The 13745-nt window shown below is 35.2% G+C and overlaps 1 protein-coding gene across 3 annotated transcripts in view; it reads left to right on the top strand.

The window, feature by feature from the left end:
- The window catches only part of DPH6 (diphthamine biosynthesis 6), a 472782-nt gene that overhangs the window by 156689 nt on the left and 302348 nt on the right, over window positions 1-13745 (top strand). For all 3 annotated transcript variants that reach the window (XM_019518944.1, XM_019518945.1, XM_019518942.1), the window contains one exon: window positions 7446-7507. In XM_019518944.1, the coding sequence (XP_019374489.1) occupies window positions 7446-7507 (62 nt within the window). The remainder of the gene's footprint in view (window positions 1-7445; window positions 7508-13745) is intronic.

Below are 13745 nucleotides of genomic sequence, written 5' to 3'. Positions count from 1 at the left end.
CACCCACCCACCCCCTGCATTGGAGCAATATTTTTTATGCTGAACTGAATGAGAACAGGATCAAGCTCTATATATCTAATACATATTTTTAAGGTACATTCCAAGACAGAAGAAGACAGCTCTTCAAATATCCTTCTAAGTCTTTTCCTTCCTATCAATTGTTCTATTTAAAACTAAGTGAACATTTCCCCAGTTCTTCCTTCGTGACTCGTTTGTTTTTTTCCCTGGACTGGACACGAGGGTGTTGGGGTGAGTAGGGAACCCCTGGAGTGACAACATTTTGTAAAATAATTTCTGCAGTCAAGCATGGTTGCCAACTCAAGATTTTTTATTCATTTATTTTTATTTTTACCATGTTTGGCATAAAACGCTAAATTTGAATCTGCCCTTGTCCAGGGCCTGGCATAAAAGATGGACAAAAGAGTTTGTATTCTCAAGAACTTGCCCACAGTGCTTTACTGACTTTTTTTCTTTTACCTCAAACTGCATATGATTCCACTTTTAGAGTGTAACTCTTCTGCTTATTGGAAGTGTAACACTTGTTAGAAGTGCAATCTATATTTCTCTTTTATATGCCTCAGTATCTTTCACTAATCTTCTCAACAGTACTGTTCATTCAGGTCAACACCAACAATAAACCTAAATTCTCATAACTTTAAAACTATTTTCCAAACTTACGAGACAAATGTTGCACAGATGAGATGTAGCATGTAAAATTTCAGGGAGATTAATATTTGTTCTTTTCCTTTTTTTTTTTTTTGAAGGGGACAGGGAATTGGATTGTAAGGGTTGGAAGGTATCTAAGGCTATGGACAGAAGTACATTTCAAGTGCTCCAAATTCTGCTCCAATTTGTAGAGCTTCAGCTTTTGGAACACTTCAGGCCATAGACAAATGTGCAGCCTCTCTGTTGAACTGCTTAAAAATCTCTGTTGTGGTATGCAGTGGTGTGCTCTCCAGCCAAGGGGAGTGACAGGAGGTTGTTTAGGCCTCCCACTCTCCCTTCCTGTCTCTTGTTGGGTGGGGGGAAGGTGACTGAACCACTGTGGGATGTCAGAGGAGTGAACAACTCCCTCTTGTGATACACTTGAGCATACACATGCAACTGCAAGCGTTTGAAGGTGAAGCACTTCAAACATGTTGCTTGCTCTTCCAGGGTCATTTTTAGGGTGTTTCCTAAGAAGTATAAATCTGTTTTCTTGCCTTTTGAAACACTTAAGAGGTGCTTCACACTGAACTTGGAAGCAGCTAATACTTCACCACAATTAAATAAAATGGAGTGGAGCAGGAAGGGCAGTTTACTGCAGAGTAGCTCTTAAAAATATGACACGTTAGTATTCTTGCTGGTGCATATGAGATTAAAATCTGGCTCAATATTGTTTATCCAGAGAGATGCACAAGAGATTTAGGTATAGTAAATAAAAACTTGTTTTTCTTGTAGGACTTCTCTTTGTTAAAATCAAAGAAAAAAATGACGATATCTATTTAAATCCCAAAATATGCATAAAAATACCTTTTCAAGTATATTTCATTGGTAGAATGAGTTGTTAAATTTTATGTTATCTTAAGCAAACATTATGTCATGAAAACAGAACTTGAGGGGGGTTTTTTTAGTATCAGTATAAAATGTACCTGAGAAATTGTGGTTATATTTTAGGGTTTTATGCAGAGAAAGTGAACCATTAAAAAAAAATGCTGCTAAAATCTAAGGTTTTCACTTCTGAAATGCCCATTTTCTAATGTTCATCTGCTCTTTTTTATTTTTCCTGATAGAGGGATATGAATTTGCTGAATTTCTCCATTACTGCAATATTCCATTTCCGGCAGTTATTTTGTGGCAGTAAGCAAACAGTGTGTATCAAGAGATTTTTATGCAACTGTTGTTGATATATCCAAGGAGGTGTTCAGTTCCTGTCAACGGTTTCATCAGGAATTATTGAGGGCTAGAAATTGCCTTTCAGAACTATTAGACTATTACATACTAACTACGGGAAAAAGTCTTAAACTTCTAAAGTTGACATAAGAGTAAAATACATTTTATCAGGCACTATTAAAAAAGCATTATCAAATCTTTCGTGATGTTTCTCCCATCATGTACTGGACTGTCTCAAAGAAATAAAGCCTCACTTGCTTTCCTGACAGCTGATAATAAAGTAACTGATATAATTCAGTTGGGGAGTTGAAAAATGCATTGAAAATAATGGGGCATAACATTCTAGGGTTAACATTTATTCATAGATGATGCAATTAAATAAAACAGGCATTAACTTCAAGGTCAGTCAGTAAAGTAATAAAATTGAATATTTTAATTGAATTGTAATTGCTTCTCGTTGATACATGCAAGTAAAGTAAAATAGATGTCAGCTCTGCAAATTATGGTTCTTCCTCCTAATTAATTTCTTAATTCTGCATATAGTTATCCAGGGCCTGGGTCTTGTTGTGGGTTTATCCACCCATCCAGCTTTCTTCAGAGCTGGTTATGCTGAAGAAGTATAAGTATTATGTGATGAAATGACATGTAGTTAGGAATTTTTAAATCTAAATAATTATTAGAACCCAAAGTAGTATGTTCCTTTATTTAAGGAAAAGTATGTAAAATATTTCAAATTAAGCTAACTTCTGAGATTCATAATCTTATATAGTATATTAGTATATTTCATTATAGTAATAATAGTAGCAGAATGAGTATATCTAGCTGATTATGAAAGCTTTAATAGATTAAATGATCCAGCAAGATCCAGTTTGCTGATTACTGGTTCTGCAGATACTGTAAATTATATGAATACCTAATGCTTTCACTAAACTGCAGGTTATATCTACTAACAAGATAATCTTCATATGAAATGGGCACTTCTACATTAATTGAAAATCTAAAAGAAATACATATATTCCAAAGAAAAAGTGAAGACCTTCAATAAAATTGAGCTATACTGAGAGAGAGCTAAAATACACATTGAATTTTTCCACTGATTCACACATAACCTTGGGCTGTATGGCTGATTTTAGTTCTACATGTTTCTAGTATATACAGAGGATTTATTTGTGTATGTGTATATGTTTCTGTGATATTTATTGTTTCAAAATTGTTCAGAATTTTTGGGCTAAAGAGCAAGCAAAATATTGTCTATAATTAGAGGAAGTTGAGTATATGAATAACATGGTGTGATATGTATATTTTACATCTCTGTCTCCAAAATAATGTGGTATCAGTGGGTGTGTCTATACATGAAATAAATTTGAAGCAATAAACTTCAGAGCAATTTGACCCAGAGTAAACTCCCTGGTGCAGTGTTTACACATGAGCCTGGGATAACAGCAATTTGAGCTGAGGTGGAGCAGTTTACTCCAGGGCTGCTCCTGCCCTACTTTGCCTTGGGCTCCAGATTGCGGTGTCAGGTGGCAGAGTTGCTGGCTGGGGCATGAAGGTGCGGAAAGTGTGGAGCAGTGTGGCTAGGTGGCTGGCAGGATTCTGGTCCCCTGGTGTCCGGGCGGCTCAGGCACAATTTACATCTGCAATCAACGTCTATATGTGCGTTTAATCACATATAATTGATCTCTCAAGGACAGTACTTTCTTATGGTGATGTTAATTAGTTTACTGTGGCCTAATACCATCACGTGTAGATGGTGATGTTTCTGAGTAAGTTTGAAAACAATAACCTTGAACGTAAACATGATTGCAGCATTTTATGTATAGTACCTGGGCATCAGTTCAGCTGGAATTGATGCATGCTACCTTTTTTTGAAATTGCTGCAAGTTTTAGCACAGGTACTCCATAAACACACTTTTAAGCAGCACTTTGGCACCTACTATGTAGTTCAAACTATGCATGATACTAGTCTAAAGCCAGAGACTTATGATTTACAACATAGTTCATTGGGCTGGGCCCCAGAAGAGTCAACAGTGTTTCAAGCCACAGTTACCCCATAGCTCAGTATGTGTGTGTATTCTAGAATCCCCCTCCCCCCAACAAAGGATCCATGTGCTAATTAGCCCCCATGCATGACTGGTACTGAGTGGTCTTTTCATGAGTACTGGGATGCTCCTAAAATATATATGCTGATGATGAGGCACAGGGCAATCTGGTCTGGCTTCATCTTATGATTAGTGTGGTCCAGCCCTCCATATGCACCAGACTAAGAGAGGGGGTGACAGAGGGATTCTGGGTGAATTGTTTGGGGCCCTGTTTTGTAATGTTTGCTGGACATTTAAGGTCAGTGAAGTAACAGGAATCATTGGAAATGGGAACAAAAGACACAGCTCAGCTTTGGGGGTAAAGAGGAAGTAAAAATGTATGTGGGCTCACCATGGGCTCACTATAACATAATGGGATCACCATGACTTCACTCAGCAGTGAGGGGGATTGTGCATAATGGGCACTACCATATATCTTATTCAGGTGGGCTTGCCCGTGTGGTAGGTTCCCATCAACATGTTTGCCCCATGTGTGCCATATGTTTTATAGTCATGCTCATTATTGGCTATATTCAATCAGCTTCATAGCTGATTTCCATTGCTGAGTATATACTACTTTTGACAGCTACTTAATGATTGATTCATAGATTGAAAGGGACCTTGCAAGATCTTCAGGTCTAGCCCTCTCACACTAGGCAGGAAAGACAACTGGGGTCAGGTGACCCCAGCAAGGTGACCGTCCAGTCTCTTCTTGAAGGGACAGTGTATTTAGTGAGATTTCCTTGTATGAGATTATAAAACCCTTGGTTTTATTCCCCGTGTTAGGGGGGGTGAGGGGGAAACTTCATTTTGTATTTTAGTAAATATGGTAAGTATCTGTTTTTTATAGCATAGTGGTCACAATAGCTATCAACTCCTTTGTTCTGTGGCTATTATAATAATACAACTTATTAAATAAATACCTACTTTTTATGGTATTGAGGATATCATTCAGCTCTGTCTGTTATAATGACATTGTTTCTGTTGGAGCAATATTTAATTAGAAAACAAAACAGAGTAAGAACAAAACCAATAAGCAAAGACGGATAAATGTATAGCATAAACAAAATATATGAAGGAGTTGAGTGATACAAAGTTTTATTGCCACTTGTTTTGGATGACATGCACAGGTTGTAGTTGTGCCAGTCATAAATAATGCAGTCATCCCAAAACTGTTGTAGTATAATCTCTATAGCACCAAACACCATCACATATTTCTACATTACTTCTGATAAAAATACATTTCCCATAGACATTTGTGCATGTTGCATAATACACGTATAGCTTCCTATTACAAAAAGTATAATAAAATAGAGAAAATATATGTATCTGACAGCATAGGTCACTATATCTGAACTACCAGAAGGTGCAGAAAAACATTAATCAAAGAACTGAAAGCAATAATACATATAATCAATGTACAAAGTGTAATTCCATTACAGTAGTCCATTAATGAAAATGGAAAGAATCAAAACTTTTAAAAAGTTTTACAGATTCTAAAAGGATGCAAAAGTTCAATCTTGTCTCATTCTGTTGCTGATTAACAGAGAAAACCTTCAGACAAAATATTAGGCCTAAGAAATAGGCAGAGCAGGCTAATCATACACTATTTAAGTCTGTGGGAGTTTTGCTATTGTTTTTCTTGCAGCGGGAACAAAGCTGTGTCTTACAGAGTCAAATAAATATCTCATAATAAAAATAAATAATTTAAAAATGATTGTTATATTGGTCACAAACATAATTTAGATAGGGTATGTTACTAAGATGCAGAGTATAATTTGTAACAATATTTAGTTTCACTCTGGCTGCAAACAGACATCGCATTTACCCTGGGATAAACCATGTTATCCCAGGACAAAGTACAGTGGTACAGATACCTGTGCCCATTGTCCTGGGATAAATCCTAAAAAGTTTCCCAGATAAAGGTAGTATTATTTTATCCTGAGATATTGTAAAGTATGTCTGTACAGTTATCCTGGGATTCCATCATTGAACCAATGGCAAAAAAAAGGCATTCATTCAGCCACTGATTAGAAGGGTAATGTATGTATGTGCCAATCCTAGGATATTTTTGTTCCAGGACAAATAGCATGGCATATTGAGGGACAAATGCAACATCTGTTCCTAACCTCAGTTATTCTTTAACAGGAATATATGCATGCATGCACACACAGACACGTGGACACCAACAAGGGGAGGTGGAGTCTGACTCTTTTAATGATTCATTAGTTTTTAAAATATTTCCATCAGATAATCTATGTTTAATTTTATTATTTATGTTTTTAAAATTTCACTTATTTAAAATTATTTTAGCTTCACAGAATCTTGAATATGCTGTCATTGCCAAATTCAAAGGCAAGCCACTTATTTAACCTCAACAAAGCCTTTATCATAATAATAAATGTTACATTTCTATAGTGACTTTCATTTTGAAGGATTCCAAAGTACTTCATAAACTACATATTGTAGGCATTGCTTAAACCATACTTGAGATGCAGCCATATCCAGTGACAGCTTTGTAACAAGCTATGGAAATTGTACAATGTGGTGAAACCAAGGAAATATGAACACCATACAACAACCAGTGGAAAAAATAGTATAGTTTTGATGCAGTAGATAGAATGGAAAGGAGGAGGAAAAATGACCAGTTCACACAACAGGTATTACAGAACTCTGAGCTTAAAGGTTTTTTATTTTTCATTCACCTCTTACCTAGTTCCAGCTATGAACTCTGCTTTCAACAACTAATTATATCATAGCTTGGGTTGGCAAATCTGTTGACAAACCAAAAAGCAAAAAACTAAACAAGTCAAAGCAGGCAATCAAATGTATCCATTAACCTTAAGGAGACCATTATCAATACTTACACCTTAAAAAACTAAATTAAAATATAATTATTTAGTTAAAATGTAAAATAATACATAATGGAAACACATACTAAGATCCAAAGGGAATGGACAAAAATGTCTTCACCTATCAAAACTGAAGGGATTCTTGAAATAAAAATGATGATTATGGTATGCTCTCACTCTAGTGTAGTATGCAATATTAAAATCAGTAGATGTTGTCTACTTAATTAATTTGTCTTTTATTGCTAATGGGGCAAGAATAAAAGCTAGTTAGCCTGTATATAAATAAATCACTCTGTATATACTGTATTACTGTGTAACGTCCATAGAGTATTTTCATTACTGTGAACCTGCGTTGTCTGTTTTCCTTTGATCAAATTACTCGGAAGGAAAGCATACAGTAAAACAATGCATTTTCCAGTTGACACATAGCTCAAAGGTAATGAACCTTATTTTTCACAAGCATGGAAACCAGTTTCCCAAAGGGAATAAAAAATGAATTCCTGCTAAATGGGTTTACTTTAGGATCAAAATGATTTTAAATATAAAGGAACTAAGTTCTTTGTAGTATGTTACAAAAAAAGTTTACTCTGATGTCTAAACAGTACTTTATTCTCTAAAACATATTAACATATCTTGACAGGTTTAGATCCAGATAAACATCTAGGAAAAACACTGGATCAAATGGAGCCTTATCTTTTAGAGGTAAGTATTATTTAAAGTATACTCAATGTATGCAGGACTTCAAAAGGGAAGTTACTGGGGTAGAAAGTCACTTAATAAAATTATCTTAATTCAAGAAATGTTTAGTTATTTCCAGAAACAAGATGGCAAGCCAAAGTTTATTGTTTAACAGAAAGCCTGGGTATCTGATATTCACTTAATACGTGAGTGGAACTCTTGTTAAAACTAGTTCATAAATGATTTTTTATTATATGTTTTGAAAAATAGTGTAGAAAAAGAATATACATAAATGAACATTAACTTTCTGGTAACACAAAGATAAAGGTACTGATTATGAAAGGGACTATCAGAATTGAATAAGTAGCAGGATTTTTGGTAAAGGAGACATTTTGGTGTTCGAAGTGACAAATGTATATTGGGAATGAAACATGAAAAAAGTTGTTTATTTCTGAAACATATGTGATCTTTGGATAGTAGCAGAGATTCATTTTAAGTTGATATATGAAGCTGGAGAAGTAGAAAAACTCAAGAAGGAATGCATGGTTGTTTCCTTTTTCATAGGTTCAAAGGTCATTAGCTCTCTTAGGGAACAGGTTAAAGGACACATTATAGTTAGAATATAGATGATTATCTGTATTATAATTTTTACTAGTAGGTATCCTCTGCTCTAAAAATCCAGACATAAGCCCTTGTTACCCTGACTTTCATTTAGGGCAAGCTCTTTTCTCAGCATGCTTTCCATAGCTTGTTTTGGAACTCTGTCTGAAAATGCAAGATTAAGGAGGGAGTCTTGTCTCTGAACCTACTCTGCAACTTCATGGGTGCTATGTATGCTAGTCTGTTACGTAGATAACAAAGCCCCAGTTCTCTCTCAGATAGGGAGAAGTATCCGGATGCCTTGTTCCTGTTCCCTGTAGACAGCCATCCCACCATTCTTTGTACAGTTTAATTCTACCCATTTCGTTTAAGGCTTTAGTGCAAAGGGATGGACTATGTAACTTAGACGGTTATTCAGCTCAGTACTTAATTTCCCCAAAAGCGCATCACTTTTGTATCATGTCTACTACTCTGAGGGATGAAAGATTATATTTCCAATATTTGATTGTATGTGACATCATCTGGAGTTGTGTGGCTTCAAAATGAAAGACTGATGGTGCACAGTATACAAAAATGTTAGCCCCAGGTTTAATTTTGACCTTAAACAGATGTTCTACATGTAGCTACAGTGTTTGCCAAGAGCATTTTTGGTATTATTTAATTACCTGCTGATTTTAACATAAAAAGGCAACTTTACTCTTAGAAGCTTAAAATATCACAGTAATGCTATTAAAGAAACAGTACTGTGCTTAAAACAGGATAAAATTAAATAACTGATAGAAAAAATGGAAGTTGAAGGTTTTAAAGTTCATTTAATACCAGCTATAAAATAGATATGCAATATAAAGTGAGACAAATGTGATTGTAAATTGTTTCTATTATGTTCTTAGCATTTGGTATCAGAATAAAATTCTAAATGGAAGGTAAACTAATGATCAGTCATTGAACTTGAGAATCTTTGTAAGCTTTAAAAGATGACATGTTTGAGAGAAGTGGACCTCGTTTTTTCTGGCAAATCTCTGTTGCCTTTCCAGTGTGGCTTTGCCTTTTATCTGACAAAAACCAAACAGCCAGGTTTTATATAATGTGTTTTTTAACTGGTGTCATTATTTCATCGTTCTTGTTAATTCATATATTTTTCCTGCTACTACTTTTTTCTGTAGTCCTACTTCTGGGTTTCTACCATATGCTATGATTGCACACACACAAAAATATTCATTAGGTAGATTAGGAACTCTAATTGGCACTGTGTAATTAAATATAAGGATTTTTACTGGAAACTGAAATATTTTAAAAGGGTGATGTGTTGGTGTATGTTCATTGTATATAACAATTTTCTTCTGTAAATCTGAGATTTCTGTATAAAGATAGATAAATCTTGTTATCTTTGTTTCACGGATGGAGGCAACTGAGGTATGGAGGGATGGGATGATTACCCAAATAGGCAGTTAAAGCAGAACTTAGTTATACTGCTTTCCAGTATAGTGCTGCATGCCAAACGATAAGGACTTCTTCTGAAATAGTGAAAGGGTGATGAGGAGCTGGCCAAATATAAGCAAGAAGGCATCTCTGATGCACTGATTCTGAGGGAGAAAGCATATCTAAAAGCAGTTATTTGAGTAGTTACATAACTTCACTCATATTCTAATTTTCTACTTTTTATGATGGTACAAAATATCACTTACCTTACTAGATAATGATGATACTTTTTGCTCATGATTTTTTGCGAGCTACATTTAGATGGGTATTTTAATTTATTTAAATTAACACAAAACATACTTTGAAAATGGTTATTAGTTCAATGAAACTGTTGTAATGTAGTGTATAAGAAAACATAAGTTTATCAGTCTTGTTTTCCAATACAAAACAACTGAAATATTAAATAAAGTAAGTGTTATTGGTAGATAGTGAATTGAACTGATTTTTCTCTGGTTCCCCTGTCCTTTAAGAATTTAGAACTAGTTAATCTCATCCTGATATCTTATTTTTTTCTTTCTGATATTAAAGGAAGCATATAAGCTTTTCTGCTTTTACTGATATCAGTTAGTGTCTTGTGTTCGAATGAACTAAACTGGACTGGTTGAATCGACTGAAATGAAAAGGATATTCTCTCCTATGAAAGGAACTGGTGTTGTCAAAGACTTCCAAAAAGCGTCTGAAGTGCTTCAGTAAAGCACATCAGTAAACTGTATTTCAGTTGCTTAGTTGGTGATGATTTTTGTTTCATTGGTAGTTTGATTTTTGTTAAAACTTAGGCAGCAAATATTTGTTAATTGAATTATTTAGTTTAATGTATATGAATAGAGTAAGTTTAGGCCTCCAGGTTTCAAGTCATTGCACACAGCACCACACACAACATCCCTCAGTTGGTCTGGGACTGTGCCATACATGGCTCCCAGGTCCTGGACCAGCTGCAGTAGGTGCTGTGTGTATGTGTCCCAGAATGGCTAGAATGGGCATTGCATGCACTGCACATCCCAGGCCCTGCCCACAAGGCCAGGTAGGCATGTGTGGGTCAACTCAGACCCAGGACTATCACTGGAAGCCAGATGATGGGGCTCTATGGGTCAAACTTGGCATTCAGACCAGATCTTTGACACCCATAAATGGATTTGTAGAAAGCAGGCCTTACGATGAAGTAGGCTGTTGCCTGTGAAAGCCTCTCTGAAACAATTAGTCTTTAAGGTGCCCTGCCTTCCGCTGGACTTCAGACCAGCACTGCTCTTAACCTTTCTCTATGTTTTTATGCATGTAATACTTCTGTCAGGTGCATTGTAAGGTATGCTTATTTTACAGGTGAGGGATCTGAGACATTGTGTCCACATACCTGTACTTTTCGGTGTCAGGTTGTCCCAACCACAGACTGGATCAATGTAGCTGAGTACATAGACTTAATATCTGTGGGCTGAAGTCCCCACTTTTCTTTCCTATTCATCTTCTTGAAATTCAGATTCATCCCACAAAATACCCGACAGCACAAGTTTCCCAGGAGAAAAACAAGACATAACAGCTTTATAGTGCTGCCACTGGGTCACTTTTCAGGAGCCATACTTTACACCTGTCTCTGTGATGTTCTGTAACCAGGTTGAATTGTTACATAAAAATATATATATATTATTTTTTCTGCACTCCTTCATACTGGAAGTACCACTATGTAGCTATTCCCTTACTTTACAAATTAAAGTACTTTTTTTAAAACAGAAGTGTCAGCATTTTCAGCACTTTTTACTGAACTATTCACTGTGAAATGAGCTTCCTGAGAAAACAAAGCGTGAACCATTTTTGAGGCCTTTTTTCTTTGAGAAACTTTCCTGTTGTAACCAGACTGATGGGAGGAGAGTGAAAGAAAAAAAGAGACATTGGATTCTAGAGAGAAACTGTGGTTTTCTATCCCTTGGAGAACTTCTGTTCAAGGGAAGAGCAAGAAAACAAGACACTATAGAATTCATCAGACACTTCTGTGTGTTTTTCTAATTTATAAGAAAGAAGCTTGCCTTATGACAGTCGTATTTCAGAAATCTATAGGCAAGCAGACTGCTTACATACGGAAAGGTTTAGTTTTCAGGATTAGATCTCAGTATGTGATAATTCTGTTTGAAGTTGTAAGTGAAAAACCCACAAAAAATCCTATAATATTTTTGGAAAGATGACAAACTTGTTATATAAACAAGTATGTAAACTCAAATGTGTATGTATGTATACATATGCATATGTGACACAAAGTGCCTATGTGTTTTATATATAGATATGCATATAATGTCACATGGAAAACAAATTCAGCCCTACAGTCCTAAATATGTGATGTAATAAATTGAATGTATTATACACCTTTGACACATGGACTACAATCTGCTGACTAATCCATTTCTCCCAGGACTGCTACTTCATTTTCTTAATTCTGAGTGGTTTCAGACAGCTTAGATTGTTACTTTTTCAGAAACTACAGCAAGGCTTGTTAGCTTGGACCTCTAGTAGATGTTGCTGAACCAATGAAGTAATGATAATCTTCATCATGAAGTTAGTTTGCTGCTTCTGCACCACTGCTGTCATCCACATCATGTTCTTATTCTTTTTTTTTCATATAATTCTTGCACTGAAGTGGTTTTAAAACCTCTACATCTCTTATTTCTTAATAGATCTTAGGTTTTGGTTTTGTTGGCAAAAAAGTAATTTCAAAACAATTATATACGTAGAACTGGTCAGAAAATTTTCAACAAAATAGTTTTTTGTCTGTTTCTTTTTTCTCCCTTTCCTTGTAGGCTCTATGCCTATTCCTAATGTGATTCCTGCAGCCAGGGTTCATCCATGGTTATTTTGGAGCCCTTCCTTCTCTATGAGGGTTTTCCACTTGCTTGAGATATTACCAGCTCCGGATTTTGTACCTTTGACATACAAGTCTGAATATTTTTGTTCAGTTGATTCCGCCAACTAACAGTTCCACAAATGTCACTAACCAGGCCAATGCCATTACTGAATATATGAGAGGTTTCTACATGGGATTGTTATGTATAGATTACATTAATGATTCATTTAAAATATTTTGATGACTAGTATAGCATTAATTCACAATATTGAATTACAATGATGTTGGAGATCAAGATTTAAAACAGCCATATTTTTTTCTACCATAAAAAATAATCAGTCTTGAGCTATTGAGAGTGCAGCCTGCTGAAGCTACTTATGTCGCAAATGTTAAAATTGGGTATGGCATAATTATTTCCTTTCTTTTAGAAGACTCATTAGCTGTGGCTTTGTTGAACTAGTTTCAATGCGGACTGGTTGAATAAAGATAGATTCACTGATTAAATGTTTAGAATTAGAGTTTTGTAGCAAATAGAGTTAAATGAATGTAACTGTTTCCATTACTTTTAAAATGAAGAAGTGGGCAGTGGATTCCCAATGGGTCAGTTCAGAAAAAATGCATTGTGTCTAAATTCCAAGTATTCTGATTGCTTTAATTTGGGTGTTTAAATCCTACCTTGTGTGTGAGGTAGAAATTGATTATCCCTTTATATTAAATCTGAGGTGATTTCTTATGCCATAGTAGCTGAAAAATGGACATTAGCTAAAGGGAAATGGACTACTAAGTGCAACGAATGTTGAATTAATTTTACAGTTTTTGCTGACCTTATATCCAAAAGATTAGGGTTATGAATGGAATGATATTCTTCTGTGGCTCATATTTTAACATGGGTCATTTTTAGTAGCACAGTAAAATAATTATATTATTTTATTAAGACAAGGAAAGTTCTTGAATTATTTTTTTCTAAATGCCTAGGTGTTGATTAATTATGTTAAATAGAGATGATTATATTTGTTCTTTTGGGCAGCTGGTTTCCATTTCAAGAGAGGCATTCCTTGCTGTGCTAAAGACTCAATTGGCAACCCACCAGAAATCCATGGCATATACCTAATCTATATTAGAATTAAAAAAAAAAAATCAAATGCATTAAGGTATAATATTTGCTTGAAGTTTTTCCTCCGTTATAGAAATAGTTGTTTGAACAATTGCATCTGAAGTTGATTATTTCTTCTTGGTCTTTTGGTGAAGATCAAGTTATAGAAGGTTGAACACTCGATACAGTCTCTGTCTGGAAATTAAAATCTTTCCCTTGCAGCAGGGTGGACTCAATAATTGAATTGGCCTTTTCCATCTCTGAGT

This window comes from Gavialis gangeticus, unplaced genomic scaffold (assembly GCF_001723915.1).
Source record: "Gavialis gangeticus isolate Ggan-Ray unplaced genomic scaffold, GavGan_comp1, whole genome shotgun sequence".
In the NCBI taxonomy this organism is placed as follows: Eukaryota; Metazoa; Chordata; order Crocodylia; family Gavialidae; genus Gavialis; species Gavialis gangeticus.
Note: the sequence above shows the minus strand (reverse complement) of the source record. Positions and strands in the feature narration are given on the sequence as shown.